The 16,704-nt window shown below is 51.3% G+C and overlaps 1 protein-coding gene across 7 annotated transcripts in view; it reads right to left on the bottom strand.

Annotated features, from left to right (window-relative positions):
* Positions 1-16,704, bottom strand: part of ZFYVE27 (zinc finger FYVE-type containing 27) — a 31,240-nt gene that overhangs the window by 8,881 nt on the left and 5,655 nt on the right. For 2 of the 7 annotated variants that reach the window (XM_064595125.1, XM_064595128.1), the window contains exons 3-11: positions 16,415-16,485; positions 14,393-14,579; positions 11,944-12,039; positions 11,515-11,627; positions 10,653-10,792; positions 9,995-10,066; positions 8,281-8,425; positions 3,667-3,713; positions 3,280-3,361 (exon numbers count right to left, since the gene is read on the bottom strand). In XM_064595125.1, the coding sequence (XP_064451195.1) occupies positions 3,280-3,361; positions 3,667-3,713; positions 8,281-8,425; positions 9,995-10,066; positions 10,653-10,792; positions 11,515-11,627; positions 11,944-12,039; positions 14,393-14,579; positions 16,415-16,485 (953 nt within the window). Of the gene's footprint in view, positions 1-674; positions 2,276-3,279; positions 3,362-3,666; positions 3,714-8,280; positions 8,426-9,994; positions 10,067-10,652; positions 10,793-11,514; positions 11,628-11,943; positions 12,040-14,392; positions 14,580-16,414; positions 16,486-16,704 lie in introns of those variants that run through there. The other 5 variants (XM_045878572.3, XR_010412537.1, XM_064595127.1 and 2 more) reach the window with 5 other exon arrangements.

The raw sequence follows: 16,704 nt of genomic DNA, 5'->3' as shown, positions 1-16,704 counted from the left end.
CGTCTTCACTGCCATGGGCCTCCATCTGGAAGACACGGCTCATAGCCAGCTCTGGTCTGCAAAGTGCCATGCCAAACTTTTCACTGCCGCTGGTCAACTTCCTTTGGCCTCAATGTCCTTACCTATAAAATGGGGAGAACAGTGCCTACCTCATAGGACCATCATAAGGATTACATAAAATGACGTGTGTAAAGCCCTCACCACTGTGCCTGGCACCCAGTATACACCCCACAAACCCTGCTTTCAGAGAACCGCTTATCTGTCCCATCTCACAGCCAATCCTCTTCCAGCTGCCTTCAGCCTCCCGAGGGCCAATCCTTTTTTGCTTTCTAAGAAGGATTAGCTAAAATCTTTCCGTTCTAAAGCCTGCATTGTTTAGTGTTTGACAAGTCCTGGTCCTAACCCCAACTGCTCACAATTCGGTCACAAGATGGGAGTCTCGAGTCAATCTGACAAACATGCGCTGAGCCCTACCCGCACGAGGCACAGCTTTCCTCCCTCCACCCCCCACCCTACCCCCCCACCCCCCCCACCCTGCCGACGACAGCAGCCTCCATGCCCCCTCCAGCCCTGTCCTGCAGACACAGCGCAGGCCTGCAAACTCAGCCAGCGCAGGATGACTCTGGCTCTCCAGCCTCACAGAGAGGGTTAGTGCAAGGACCAGGACGAAAAGGTCAGAAGCTTGAGGGCCTTTTTATTGACAATTCTCCATATACACAGAGATCCTTTTCATTCCTCTCCAGTGTAAATAAAGCACAGGGTACTTAACTCTCATCTCTTAACAAAGGAGCCCGAGGCCTGCCTGGTTCCCCAGGGACTTGCACCTCCCTGGCCTGTTGCGGGCCCCTGGCTGCCGAGCCCTAACTAGCCCCAGAAAGCTGGCCCAGGATGGCCTTGTCTCCCCAGCCTGCCTCCTCGGATCCTTGCTCAGCCTCCTATGGGTCCTGGGTCCCCGCCAGCCCATGACTCCAGGGAAGCATCCTGGAGCAGGAGAAGCCCCCCATTGTCTCCATCCCACTCCTTGTGCCACATGTTCCCAGGAACCATGCAATAAATAAATAAATACTTCAAAAAGGCAGGGTAGCTCCAGGGGAGAGAAAGGGTGCCTGAGCCCGCTCAAGGCTTAGGAAGAGACACTGGTGCCCTAAGAGTCCAGAGTGAACATACAATTATTGAAGAGAGGATGGGGACCTCCATGGCCTTAACCCTTAAGTTAGACTGTCCTGCTGAGGAAGAGCACCAGAATCTAGGACCCAGCCCGGAGAGATCCTACATTTCCCAGGCCCCCAAGGGTCAAGGGCTTCAGGAACTCTACTCTGCTCGCCTGTCTCACACTCCATGGGACAAGGGGCCAGGGAGGGGGAACACAGCTCTGGACCAGAGGAGGGGTGCCTGTGGCTCTGAACAGGAGGAGTAAGAGTGATCTGAATGCCTGGCATCTACCCAGGGAGGCTGTCACCAGGGTGATATGTGGGCTGAGATTCTGCAAGTCAAAGTTTCTGCAAGGTGAGCATGATGTCCTTTGAGCTGCTGGGGCTCCCTATGTTTTGCTCCATTTAATACTAAAGGACTCTGATAGGCCCTTCTAAACACGCCGTCCTCTGGGAGAACATGGAAACTTCAACCCTGATCTAGGACTTTTGGTCTTGTTAGCTCTGGCCACACCCTCTGGTGGAGAAACAATGAGATGCTGATGCCTGAAGCAGCAGAGCTGGGTCATGCCATGCCCAAGCCCTTCTGAAGGCTCTCAGAGGCCAAGGGGCTGGCCCAGGAACCAGCAAAGGAAGAATCTCTTCTCCCAGTCTCTGATCTGTGGTCTCCTAGAATTGTGAGGTGTGGAGAGACACCCTGATGCTCAGAGATCCCTACAGAGACCAGGCCTAGCTCACTACTGCCCTCTAGTTTATATTCCCTGCCCAGCTCTGAGTCCACTAATTTCAGCCCAGGGCAGAGGAGGGCAAACCTGCCAGACCCTCCAGGGGCTCCTCTTCCCTCTGGGTTTTGAGAACTGCCACTTACTAGCCACCTGCAAGAGAGGGGAGCAGCTCCAGAACCCCCCCAGCTGGAGACAGCAAGGATAGGAAGGGGAAGCCTACCGAGCGTTCAGGCCACATTTGCCCAGCACACACCACAAGGGGCTAGGGACAGGAAAGTGAGGCCTGCTGCTGGCCCCAAGGACCGACGCCCACTTTGGACCCCAGCCCCTCTTCTCACTTGCTCAAGGTCTGGTTACACGAGGCACACACAAATACAGTCTCTCTCTGGGCTTCGGGGGCTGAAAAGGAGGAAGAACTTGGTGAGACACTTCCTCATGCCCTTTGGTTCTTGGCCCCCAATACTACAACCATCTCCCCGACCCCCAAAGCCCCACACAAGCCACCCACCACCCAGCCCACATCCTCGCTAACCCAGCTCCCTAGCCTGCCCTCAGACTCCTCTTTCCGTGTGGACTGGGGACTTCGGGAGTGACCATACCAAGAGCAGGCCTCTCCCAGGTGCTCTGCATTAGAAATTATTTTGGCACCAACAAAACACCACTAAAAATTTTTTTTAGTAAAATACCAGAAGAAAACTTTCCAACATGTTTTAACAGCGGTTATCTCTAGGTAGTAAGATTACAGGATTACTTTTTTCTTCCTCCTTCTATATAATGATCTCCAAATCTTCTAGAATAAGCATATGCTACTTGCATGATGAGAAAAACAAAAAAAAAGCCTCAATTTCTGATTACAGCACATTATAGGCAGTGTGCAGAACATGCTCCCACTACTTGTAGAACGTGCATGTGCATACATATGTATCTTGCACATGGTGCCCTTCCTTTGTTTATCTGTATCTTTGGTTTTGTTTACAATGAGTATGTACAGGTTTTATAGAAGGAAAGAAATTTTTCATTTTGTTAAAAGCGTTACCAAGTTAATGAGAAAAAGAATAAAATTCAGAACAGTGGTTTCCTCTGGGGAAGGCAGGGTGGTGCTGGGAGCCTTGGGGTGCTGCTAATGCTCTGTTTTTTAACTTCAGTGAAGAAGCCACAGATATTCACTACTAAGCCTTATTATTCAGATATATTAAATATATTGTTTTGCATGCCTAAAATACTTCAGTGTTTTGTCTGTTAAAGGACAGTGGAGATGTTTCTCCAGGCCAGACAGGATCCCGAGTCCCCCTGCCTTCTCACTGACCCGTTGCTCCCTTCCCACGCTGCAGCAGCCCTTGGAGGAGGCAGGAACCAGCCAAGCCCTCCCAACGCCCTGACCCCGGGCTGCCTGCACCACTCACCTGTGGCCCCCATGGAGGACTTGGGCACCTTGAAGGAGCAGCACCGAGAGCAGAAGCTGTTTCCACAGTTACTGCAGCTCCGCTGTGAAGAGCCATGGTCAATATCAGATGCATCGCCCACAGCGGGAGCCCCCCACCTTCCCATCAGCTGATCTCACCCAAGGAACCTGGGACTACCTTGGGAACAGGGAGGTGCCCAAGTGGGGGCAGGACGGAGTAAACACAACATCCAATGGGAAGGCTAGTGAAGGCGTGGGCACAGGGACAGCAGATCCTCGCTCACCTGAGCAAACCTCGGACCCCAGGCCCAATGTGGCCCAGTGACTCCCCGCTACTGCCCTGCACCTCATCCCAAGTCCCCGCAAACACACCCTCAAGGAGACTTACCCTCTTCTTCAGCACTGAGAAGGTGGCCGAGCAGCCCGTACAGTTCCCTGACAAACAGAGGCAGCAGCTCAGCCTCGAGCTAGCCCAGGGCTCTGAACTCTCACCTGTTCCTGGCTCTTCTATGGGACCACTCAGGACGCCAGCCCAGCCCAGTCATGGCTGGGAGCAGTGAGCAAGGGAGCAAAGTCCAGGGCGCCTGGGGGGCTCAGTCGGTTAAGCATCTGCCTTCGGCTCAGCTCATGATCCCAGGGTCTTGGGATCGAGTCCCACATAGGGCTCCCTGATCAGTGGGGAGTCTGCTTCTCCCTCTACCCCTCCCCCCAGCTCGTGATCTCTCAGGCTTTCTCGCTCTCGCTCTCAAATAAAATCTTTGGGGGGAAAAAATGGGGGGAGCAAAGTCCAGATCCAGAGACAGAAGGGGACTCAAACTAATAAGGAAATTCCCAGGGCACCTAGGTGGCTCAGTCGGTTAAACATCTGCCTTAGGCTCAGGTCATGATCTCAGGGTCCTGGGATCGAGCCCCGCATCTGGCTCTCTGCTTAGTAGGGAGTCTGCTTCTCCCACTCCCTCTGTAATCTCTCTTGCTTTCACTCTCTCTCAGATAAATAAAATCTTTAAGGAAAAAAAAAAAACAAGGAAAATTCCCATGGTCCCTGAGAATCCATGTCTCCATACTATACACAGCTGCCAGTCTGTGTGCCCTCCCAGGACTAAGAGGCCCCACCTGCAGGTCCTGCCAAAACCGAAAAGCATCCAGCAGAATCTGCTCTCTGGAAATCACACCAAGCTAGGGGGGGACCTGATAACAGGCATCCTTCAGAGAAGGCAGCTCCAATGAGCTCAGATGAAACCTGCCTGCCACGACCCTTTCCTAAGTGCCTCCTTACAAATAGTCTGCCCACAGGTAATTCAGAAATGCCTAGAACCCCAGACTCCTGCTTCCTGTCATCTGAAGATTCCAGGAGAGGAGCTCAGAACCAGGCACCTTCCAAGAAGATATGCAGGGCAGGGGCAAAGACACTGAGTGGTGGGCAGGACGGAGCAGGGCAGAGCCGTGACAGACTCCACCTAAACCACCACACACGAGATGATCAAGTTTCCGGACCATGCTGGAGGAGTCAACAGCAGCTTAGCAAATGCAAGGGAGGAGGCGAGGGGTTGTAAGAAGAGATGAAGGACAGGGAGGGAGGGAACCGACGGTTCTTTCAGAAGCTACTATGCTCACCACCCACCCGTGCTCCCAGGAAAATTACAGACGGAAAAGGTGGACTGCAGCAAAGACAGTCTGCTGAAGGGGGCGCATGCAGGTGAATGAAGGGAACCAAAAGGCGGAGGCAAACTGAGGCCTGAGGAGGAGAGGAAAGGCCACTGTGCCTGATGGCTTCACCAAGCTCCAGGAACAAAAGCAAACCCTGAAGAGAACAAAGAAGGTTCCAAGGGCTATCCCCAGGAGGCAAAAATCTCCATGTAAACAGGGGGCACTGAGCCAGGGGAAAAAGCCCAGGGGACCACGGTGGGTATGAAGGTGCTCCCGAAAGGGGCTACAGAGCCCAGCCCAGGGCTACGGGCCCAGAAGGAAGCTAAGTTCGGTCCTGAAAACACTTGAGAGTGGATAATAAAGCTACTGGAGTAAGTGTCTACAACTTGGGGCCCAAAGGCCTCCTGGGATCTGGCCAGAGCAATTAGCAGCTTCAGGAAGCACTGTTGGGCCTCTTGAACCACCTATGTGGCCAGGTACGGAACCCCGGGCCTCACCTTCACACAAAGGCTCAGAGCTACATGTGGTCTCTTCCTCTGTTCCTCCAGAACCCCCTGCAGCCCTTGTTACAGGACACTCCCTGTGTTCAAGGAAAGACGGGCCTGCCCAAGATAGAGCAAGGAGAAGCCTGAGGCCAAGGTGCGTAAGGTGAATGCCATTGCTGCCAGGTAGCTCCTGGGGCCTGGCAGAGGAGAGGGAAAAGCATAGCAGGTACTGCCGCCTTGATGCCAAACCAGCAACCACGCTACTCCAAGACTTTGTCCCCCACACTAAGAATGTGGGCAAAGCAACCCACTTCGGGGCACCCGGGTGGCTCAGGCGGTTAAGCGTCCAACTCTTGGTTTAGGCTCGGATCATGATCTCATGGGTTGTGAGATCGAGCCTCTCTCTAAGAAGTAATCTTTTTTTTTCTTTTTTTAAGATTTTATTTATTTATTTGAGAGTGAGAGAACATGAGTGGGGGTGGGGTAGGCAGAGGGAGAGGGGGAAGCAGACTCCCCACCAAGCAGGGTGCCCGATGCAGGGCTCAATCCCAGGACCCTGAGATCATGACCTGAGCTGAAGGCAGACATTTAACCCACTGAGTCACCCAGGCGCCCCAATAAATAAATCTTTAAAAGAAAGAAGAAAAAAAAAGCAACCCACTTCTGCTTCTCCTTAACAAGGGGGACAAGGGGCATGGGGCAGGGGATTGGAGCCACTCAAAGACTGACACTCAGGCCCAAGTCCAGGATGGAATGTCAGGGCCAAGCATCCCAGGGCAGCCATGTGGTCTAGTGAAACCAACATGTACCCAAGCACAAGCCTGGGCCTGGGAGGGCTTAGGATGCTGACACCAGCTCAAGACAGGTATATGGAGGAGAGCAGCCCTGTTCCCTTCCAAAATCTTCTGACTCTCCCTGCCCCCATCCTTAGCAAAGGGCCTGACTCATCATGTGATGATGCCACAGGAGCAAGAAAGAGCCTAAGACTGCATGGGCCCTGCCAGGGTAACGGTCAAAGAGCCTCCGGGACAGAACGGGGCCACATAGAAGCCCCTGAGCAGCCTGTCCTCATTTGTCCCATGCATCCCCATCCTCCACGGGCAGCCGGAATGGAGTGGCCCCGAAATCTGCTCATCTCACCCTGGGAGCCAGACCCAGGAGCAGAGCTGCTGTACCTGCCCTCACAGCAAGGAGCTTGAGAACATCTCAGGGAGAAGACTGTGAGCAGTCTTAAAGAATGGGAATTAAGAGAGGCTTAGAAAAAAGCAGCATTTTCTGCCCTTGCCAGCCTCATGTGAACCTGAAAGGCCTTCACCATCCCGGCCGGGATTACCTGAACCAAAAACCAAATACTGAAATAAGACAGACATAAAGCCAGAGGACTTCAGACACTAAGGCAAAAAGGGAGCATGTTGAGTGAGAAAAAAACACAAGAACAGAGGAGCCAGACCAGATGGCTTGGACTTGAGTCACAGCTCAACCATGGCTGCAGACATGGGGCAAATCACTTTTCTCACCTGAGGTTACTCACCTGCAAATGAGAACATCTAAGGGCCTTTACTTAAAATTCATACTGACGAATGAATCACATGCTAGAGCAAGAATACTAATTCTTACATAGTGTCACTTGGGACTTCTGGAACCCAGCTGCTTCTAAGCCCCTAAGAACTGCCTGTCCCTATCACACCTACCATCTGGACTAGATGAGTCCGTGTACATGCAAGTGCACTGAACACAGTGCCCCAGAGAAGTCAGTGATCATCACAAATAAAAGGGAACTCGAAATGACTGGGGCATACTCACGGAGCAGAAAGAAACAGCATGTCCAGGACCTCGAATCCTGAAAAACAACTGCCCTGGGTGCTACAGGGGCAGGAAGGCAGGCCCCTGGATGCCCTGGGTCAAATGCCTCAAACGAACCAGGGCTTCTCCCAGGGTGCAGAGCCTAGAACTCACTCCCACCAGAACACACAGTGTAGCCACCTCCTCCTCCTGGTAGCTGACTCCAAGCAGAAACAAGGCTCTTCCTCAAAACCAGCATGACCCCCAAGTCACTTGCCCTCTTCAGCCAGAACTCTGTCTGGCTCAGCAACCGCTCTCCTGGTCTGAGACAGGTTTCCCACCGTGCCAACAGTCAAGTCTACCCTTCTCCAAAGCTGCCTTCCTTGATCCACCCCCACCCCACCCCCAGGAAAATAAGGACTAGCCAGTCCATGAACTTGGCTGAGGAGAAGGGACCTCAGGGTTCTATCATGTGCAAAGGAAGATACTTTTTGCTTCAACTTGTTTCAACCTGAGTAGGGAAGATCCAGACAAGCTGCTAGGCACCTGCAGGATGGACCAGGACCCCTCATGTTAACAGCACCCCTTATTCAGCACTTACTGTGACCCAGCCAGCACTGTGCTACCACTTAATAAACATCACCTCGTTAGAGACCTCTAAGAACCCTGTGAGGTAAGAACTGTTATTACTGCCCTTTTTTAGAAAGGGAAACTGAGGCACAGAGAGGTTACATCATTTGCTCAAGGACACCTTGAGCAAAGTTGGGATCTACACCAGGCAGTCAGACGCTACATTCTGTTCTCAGCCATCATGCCACACTGCCTTCTGAGCCTCTGCCTCAGGATTACATCTCTCTATAGTCCTGAAGTGGCGTTTCTGGAACAGAGTGCCTCAACTTCCCGCAAGTTAACGTTCAAGAAGGAACCCACACTCACTCCCTTGGCAGTCCCATTGTGTGTCCACTACCTTCCCCGGGGCCCGTAGACGTAGCTTTACTCCTTGCTCTCATCACAAACCAGGAGCCACAATTCCGAAACTCTGGCCCCGTGGTGCCCACACCGCCCCCATTCCTCAGCCCTGGCCGTACCAAAGTTGTTGGTAGGGTAGCGTTTGCGGAGCCGCTCTGTGAGCCGTGACACCTTGCTACGCAGCACCTCATTCTTGCTCAGGAACCCGTTGTCCTGCAGAACCAGTTCATCTTCTGCTGGGCACGGGGCACCTTCATCATCCTCCTGTGGGAACAGCTCCTTCCAATCCCGCCCACCTCGTAGCAGGGCTCCAGGAGCCACGTGCAGAGGCCCCCAGCACGGCCGACCCCACGAGGCACGGGGACAGCCAGCTCAGTCACCCTCCCCCTGCCCGGCCCCTGCCTGCCTCCCCAAGGCTCCTACTTACCAGCACCACCAAGTGTGTCTCCTGCCTCCCAAGGTGTGCGGGAGAAGGAGAGAAGAGAAAACAGAGAGAGATAGCAAGAAGGACGCCGCTGAGAGGAAGAGCCCCAGGCAAAAGGAAACACGGAAGCGCCACTCTGAGTTCTGCCTGAGCACGCCACAGAGGGTGACGTTCACAGAGGGCCCCAGAAAAGGAGCCCAGCGTCAAATCGGCTTGAGAGAAGCTGGGTACTACGGTTTCTCAAACTGGGTGAAATAATGCATTAAAAGTTGCTCATTACTTCATTAGAAGAGAACAGAAAATATCCCTTAGAATGTATTTTCAGAAAACTTTTGCTTCATTTAAGTTTTACACATTTTACCGACGTTAAGTGTGAACTAGGCCAAGATGTACAATGTGGTCACTACTGTGGGTTAGGAACTGAAGAGCCCGAAAGCCCGGGTGTGTACGTTCCCTACACTACCAGCACCAAGATGCACAGCCTGCAGTCGTATATCCGAGTCTGGGAGAAATCTTTAAGCAGTTGAAAATGTAAATGCTGACATAGATGAGGCTGAGGTGAGAGTGAAATGGGCTAGGGTAAATCACAGGCAATGCACAAGGCCCTTTTCTTATACCTCAATGTCCCCCTTTACAAAGAGACGGAGAAATGACTTCCTGCCATATGGAAATGCAACAGCACAGCTGTGACAAGAGCAACCACACTAGGACTCAGTGACCAGGGGCAAGGAGGGTGGAGGCAGGGGTGGGGACTAGGTGACTTTTCTAAAGGGGACAGTCACTCCTCAGCTACACTGACCACCGCACACTTGGGGCTACCAGAGCTGCTTTTTCAGAGAAACTGAAAATCCAGGCTTGTCACTGAAATCTCTCCATTTGTAAATGTTCTTAAGTCTTGGATGCCAGATAAAATGCTTCTGTAAACTACCAGTTTGAATCACTGTCTTAAAATCAGGAGGACTCTTTGACCTAGTCTTTGGCCTACAACCACTTTCTCTAGCTTCCCCTCCCTGCCCCCCAAAGAGACATCTTTCAAACCTCATTCTGCGTAAGAGCAGCGAGAGACCCGGAACAGTGCCCTCCCCCAAATCTGCCTGCCCCACATCCAAGGCACCAAGCCTAGAGTCTCCAGCCTAGGAGGTAAATGATCCACCCCCCAACACAGGGTGCTTCCCAGAGGCTTCCAGAGCCATCCCACCCCTGAGCATGCATGACAGATGAGGTCAAGCACAGAATGGGCAGAAGTTCAGAGGCACCCTTTCATCCAGTGAGCTCTAGCTCACAAGTTCTGACTGCTCATTTGGATAAAGAGGACTGAAAAACCTAGACTTGGGATGTGAGAAGCCACCCAGCTCCCGGACCAGGCTTCTAGCCTGATCGGTAGAGGGTGGTGGGGAAGGGCCACCCACCTCAATCGCATCTTTAAACTCCTCATCGGGCTCAGCCTCCTCGGCCTCCTCCACACTGCCAGGCGTGAGGTCCTGGGAAGAGAGATTATTACAGAGGGAGAGGTGAGGGCAGCCCTGCCCTCTAAGGTAGAGGCCACCAGCTTCCTGGAGCAAACGTCCAGGTTGCCTAAAACAGCCATTCCTGCCCCAGTGGAGATGGCACACCTGCAAGAAAGAAGTCACGGGAAGGAGGGCACCTCTGACCTAGCAGAGACAGGGAAACGGGCCCAAGGGCACAGAGGGCCCTGTGGTGGCTGCCCAGCCAGGTGCCCGAACCACAGGGCCTGCTCTGGGTCCCGGCCCCCCCACGCTGGCACAAGAACTCTGTGCCTCAGCCTTCTCCTCTGTAGAAGAGAACCCTCTCACTCTCAGAAGCAACCTACACCCCACAGGGTTGATATCTGTAAAGTACTTAGAACAGCGGAGTCAGCATTCCACAAAGCACACAGTAGCTGTTATCATTACAATTATTATTATGAAACGTTTCAGAAAAGAGGCGGCCAGGGAAGCAGCAGGAATGTACAGAGGCCAGGAGCTGTGTGGCATGAACAAGCTGGGAACCAGAAGGCCCCCCAACCTGCCCGCAGGAGGCTCTGCCCTGACGGTGCGGGGCACTCACCTCTGTGGGCGTGGGTGCGGGCGTGCAGTCCGGCAGAGCAGACGTCCCCGCAGCCTCCAGCGGTGGTGCGCTCTCAAAGACGCTGTCTTTCTGCTTGGGCTGCAGCCGCTGCTGCAGACATACCCTGTACTCAGACACCACTACCCAGGGCAAGAACAGAGTGGGAGGCAGAAACAGGATGGAATGAGTGGTGCTCTGCGGGTACCCCCTTCTACAGGTGGCTGGCCTCTTCCACCAGCAGCCCACTCTCTGCTGCAAGAAAGTCACCCTCCTAACTCTGAACAGATCACCTAACCTAAGCCTCATAAGCAAAACAGAGATCCTACCCCCCAACCCATGGGATTGTTATAGAGGGATTAAATGTAGTAAGTGCTCGATGAATTACAGCTTCTGTAACTAATTATCCAACTACAGGGAAGAAAACAAATATAGCAATCACCCAAACATATGTAGAAGCCCAGGTTTCTGTGGCTCAGGGCCTCTCCAGATTGCCTCACGGCTTTAGAAGCTAGATGGCAGATGAGAACTCCGGGATTACACAGAGAAGTAACAGCTACTCCAGGTGGCTGCGTCCCAGGAGGCGGGTGGCAGCACTGGGAAAACATCCCTCCCTCATCTCCCAGAAGCCACCACATCACATAAGCAGGGATTCACCTGCCTCGGGAAGGGAAAGGGACCCCGACAGTAGCAGCCTTCCCTGGATGCCCCCTGCCGTCAGATGCAGAGCCCAGGAGCCCTCCCAGAAACTACCCTGGTGTGGTGCTGCCCCCTTGTGGAAGGCACAGCAAACGGATGATTAGCTGCAGAGACAGACAATTGGGGGAGCCTCGGCCCCATCTCTGCTGAGCTGTCCACGGCTTACCTCGGAAGAACTCCACATTCCCCAGAAAGAGCGTGCTGTTTAAAAGGGCAAGGACCCAGCACAGGGGCAGCAGATACAGCACGCAAACCGTGCCCAGAAGAGCCCCATAGAACCTGCATCGACAGAGAGGAATCGCAGCATCAGAAATTCCTGCGATTAGAAGGAAATCACTCTGGAGCATAGCCACATGGCAACGGGCACACTTAATAAACATGACATCTGCTAATCAAACAAGTGGGTGAGAGATTACATGGTGAGTTATGTTTCTACTATTAAAATATTGTTGCTACACCTAAAAGGTGTCTAAACAAAAGCCATACACCCCAGCCCACAAGTTCACGTGCAGGTCTGCACACAAGAGCCTCAGAGGCTCTCCTCCCCTGAGCAAAGCCCTGCAGGGCAGCGGTGGGGAGACCAGGGGCCACTCACTGCGAGGATGTGGCGGGGTTCTCCCAACGCAGCACGCGGTAGACAGCTTCACAGGTGCGGCACAGGCAGCTCAGGAAGGCCTCCAGCTGGATCAGGCTGTGGGCATGGTGGGGGGCCTTCCGTGAGCCGCACACCCACAGGCCTGCCAGAGCTTGGGGCCACAGAGCCTAGGACTTCATGGGCACAGCTAGCCAGGGACAGCTGGTCTCTTCGAACCCATGGCAGGGGCCGGAGAGCTCAGGAGAACCTGCATACATGTCAGTCCCCCTTTCAGAACCCCTACAGAGATGCACATAGGACAAATGTTCCCACCTGGGTCTCTTCCTAGCTGTTGATGTCGGGCCAGCTGCTTAACTTTCCCAGGGCCGAGGTAAAATGAGGAGCAGGGTAGCCCCCCTCACAGACACACTACAGCCGTAGGATAAATGGCAGGATAGAGATCACTGTGTCTTCACCTGGGTATAAGGCAGACTCACTTGGAGAGTATTTTTTAATAGATGCACCCCCGGAAGCAATGAATGCATACTGCACCCAGATCTTGGTTTCTGAAAGGCTCCATGGAGAAATGGCTGATTCCAGAGCAGGAACCGTGCAAGCATAAGATGAATCTGAATATCATATGCACTCAGAAATGATGGGCGGCTCAGTCAGTTGAGCATCCAACTCTTGATTTTGGCTCAGGTCATGATCTCGGGGTTGTGGGATCAAGCCCCACATCAGGCTCCGTGCTCAGTGGGAAGTCTGCTTAAGACTCTCTCTCTCCCTCTGCCCCTCCACCCCCACCCTCCCACCCCCATGCGCATGCACTCACACACTAATAAATAAAGAAATCTTAAAAAAAAATAATGGGGACATATCAAAAGAACACAGGAGCCAGTTCAAAAGAGCTCCTACTGCCAAACCTAGGACAATGAGATCAAAATAATGACAGTAATGGATTACAACCCATTAAATAAAATTAAGAATCTTGAGTTCATACTGATAAGATGGAAGAGCTCTTTCTTAGAGCAGATGCTAGCTAACAATGCCAATTAAAAATCACCTTCACAACTATCACAGTAATAAAGTGATAAAGATAAGACCCAGCAATGGTCATTTTATAGTAGAGAAACCTTAACCAAACGATCAAAGTTAGAATCTCCCCTAATCGGACAGACTGACATGATGTACCTCCTGATATGATATACTGACAACACATTGCTTGTCATATTCCTGGAAAAATGCAATCTAATCATAAGGAGCCAAACAACCCCAAATTGAGGGAAATTCTACAAATAGTAAGTTCATCTTATTTAAAAGTGTCAAGGTCATGAGAAACAAAGACTAAGGAAGTATTCCAGGTTACAGGAGACTAAGAAGACATAAAAAACTAAATGTAACGTATGACTCGGGACTGGATTCTGGAGGAGGGGAAATTTATATAAAGACCTTATTAATACCACTGATAAAATTTGATTATGAACTATATATTAGATAACTTCAGAAATGCTAATGTTAGCCATGTAAAATTTTCTAATTTTGATTATACGATTATGAATATATAAGAGAACGTCCTTGTTCTTAGGAAAGAAGTATTTGGGGTAAAAATGCATGATGCTTGCAACTTACTTTCAAGTGGTTCAGGAAGAAAAAAAGTAACATGCAAGTGAAGAGCAACAGATGAAGCCAATGTGGCAAATGTTAATAATTGTTCTAGCTGGGTAAAGGGCCTATGGGAGCTCCTCTGTATTATTCTTGCAACTCCCATTTGAGTTTAAAGTCATTTAAAAAAGGTGGGGGATACCTAGACCCCACTCCAGAAAACTGACTCAGACAGGGGCCAGGCCCAGGCCTCCGTTTGTAACTTTTTTTTGAAGCTTTGCAGATGCTATGGTTAATGTTATTCAACGGTCTTAATATGGCTCTTCGGAAGTACCAGCTCTGTCACACTTAGGAAGCTTCTCGATAGTGTAGCGATGGTGACTAACCTTTACTGAACACTTCCTGGGTACGAGACACTCATTCAGTCTTCACAACCACCTATGAGGTAAGTCTACTATTATGCCATTTAACAGGTGAGGAACCTGAGGCACAGGGAGACTGAGCAACCCACCCAATGCCACAGAGCAAGTAAATGGAGGGCTGGGATTTGAACCCTGGCTGTGGCTCACGTGTGCAAGCGCTCAGTCAAGACCCTAAACTGTCTCTCTAGTGGAAAGAACACAAGTTGTGAAACCAGCTAGATCTGGATTCTTATCCCAGGTTGGTCACCTTTTCCTTGTGTAAGCCTTTATCTTCATCCATAAATGGAGAATAATAACAGTAGCTACCTCCCAGAGCTGTTCAAAAGATCAAAGGAAAGAATATCTGTGGTTTCCCTTATACAACGCCTCACCCAAAGCAAGCACTCAGTGTGGTGGCCACTATTACTGTGACCATGTCCCGTCTCCCCAGCCCCTTCCATACTCACAAGCTCTTCACCTCAGCCACAGCCTCGGGGCGAGACAGGTGAACTTTCTGGAGGTCCTCCTGCCTCACGCTGTGATACTTCCTCCGCATCAACTCAGACTCAGGCAGCCGTGGCCGGCAAACCTCCTGAAGGTAGCCCAGAAGGGCAGGCACTGAAATCATCAGGGCACCCACCGAGTACCATGCACCTATGGGATCAATAACACGGCAGGTAAATGAGGTGCAAGGACCAGGAGCCTCTGCCCACCAGATGCCCACATGCTCGTTCCCTCACCTCCTCCAGGGCTCTGTCCAAAAGGCCTTCCCTGATCACCTCGGGTGAAAGAGTATCTGCCCTGCTCACTCTCCAACCCTTTAACTCAGCTTTATTTTCTCCTCACAGAATTTATCACCACATGACTGATTACAGGCATAGTTGTTGTCTCCTCTACAAACATAGGCTCTTGGGGCGCCTGGGTGGCTCAGTTGGTTAAGCGACTGCCTTCGGCTCAGGTCATGATCCTGGAGTCCTGAGATCGAGTCCCGCATCGGGCTCCCTGCTCGGCAGGGAGTCTGCTTCTCCCTCTGACCCTCCTCCCTCTCATGCTCTCTGTCTCTCATTCTCTCTGTCTCAAATAAATAAATACAATCTTAAAAAAAAAAAAAAAAATTTTTTAAAAAAACAAAAACAAAAACATAGGCTCTCGAAGGCTGGGACTTTATCCGTTTGGTCACTACTATAGCCCCAGACCCATTTTTTTTTAATATTAACAAACCTATGCTGGCACACAGTAGGTGGCTCGTGCCTGGAGTCTGGCCACTAGGAGTGACTGACACTCTGACCTCTGGGCCACCGGAGCAGACTGGAAGCCTTTCCTTTGGCTTTCAGAATACCACAGACAGACCACTGTGAACCCAAAAATGGGGAGGCTGAGAGAAAAATCCAAAGGATCTTCTTCCAGGTAGCAGGGTACCCCCAGAGCAAGCTAACAGAGCACTGGGCACAGAGTAAATGCTAGTTAAATATCTGTCGTAAGAGAAACAGAAAATGAGGTCTTATGTGAAAACCGGGTTTATTTTCAACCCACTGAATCCATATCTGTGTAGGAAATAAAGGAGACACTTGAGAAATGCAAGTTTGATAGAAGAATGAATACATGAATAAAGGACCCCGCTCCTCAGAACATTCTGTCTCAGGCCTTTCACTCATCTCCCCCCAGGGGTTCAGCTTTTTCTGTAGCCACCTGTCAGTTCAAACAGGAAAAGGGCTGGGTCCTGGTATATCTTGTCACAAAAGGTCCCCAGGAGACATCACTACCCAAGATCTCTAGAGCCACCCACCTGTCCACACATCTACCTCAAAGGCTTCATGCCACAGACCCCTCACAGCTGGTGACTGCCCAGCAGCTCCCTCCAGGCTCACCTGCTGAGCCAGAGAAAATCAACGTATGTGGCAAAAATCTCTTAACCATTCACCTTCCTGGCACCTTCACCCCATGTCATGCCCCCACTGACCCCAGAATCAGCTTGGAAATCAAAATGGAAAAAGGTCACACCACCAGTATTCAGTCAAGAAGGAAACAATAATCCCTGCTCGGCAGGGAGTCTGCTTCTCCCTCTGGCCCTCCCCCCTCTCATGTGCACTCTCTCTCATTCTCTCAAATAAATAAATAAAATCTTTAAAAAAAAAAAAGAAGGAAACAATAATAATAGCTACAATACATTGGCTGCTTACTCTATGTCAGGCACCGTGCTAAAATTTATATACAGGCTACCTTGTTCCTCACAACTACTCTCTGAGGAGAGCACTATTATTATCCTCCCTTTAGAGATGAGGAAAATTAGGCCTTAACAAACAGGTTAAAGAACCTGCCACCTCAACAACCCAGCCAGGATTCTAGCCCAGAGTGTCTCTCTCCAGAGCCGGTTTTCTGACATCAAGCAGACATGGAGGCCAACTCCATGGCAAGACAAGTGGCCACTTCTGGGAATTCCTTCCCACATCCATTCACAAAAACCCCCTGCCCCTGGAATCAGTTCTTACCCTCATTCAAAGTGAGGAACAAGATGTTGAGGCCCAGGCAGGTCAGCAAGGAACACAAAGGCATCTGCCACCTACAACACAAGAAAGTCCTGGTCACTAAAGATGGCCACTCCTCCAGTTGGGGTGGGGAGAGGAGACAACCATCACAGGTGGGTCATCAAAACCAGGAGCAGGAGGAGGGGGCCTGGAGCTCAGAGTGTCAAAGAGAAATGAAAAGTGGGCCTCTCACGTAGACAGGCAACTGGGAGAGGAGTTAAGGTCACACATTAGGCCCCGGGATAAGGAAAGGT

Source organism: Mirounga angustirostris, unplaced genomic scaffold (assembly GCF_029215605.1).
Source record: "Mirounga angustirostris isolate CCGP_5_RB_7025 unplaced genomic scaffold, mMirAng1.0.hap1 SCAF_6, whole genome shotgun sequence".
Taxonomy (NCBI): domain Eukaryota; kingdom Metazoa; phylum Chordata; class Mammalia; order Carnivora; family Phocidae; genus Mirounga; species Mirounga angustirostris.
The sequence above is the reverse complement of the archived record's forward strand: the minus strand, read 5'-3'. Positions and strand labels throughout refer to the sequence as shown.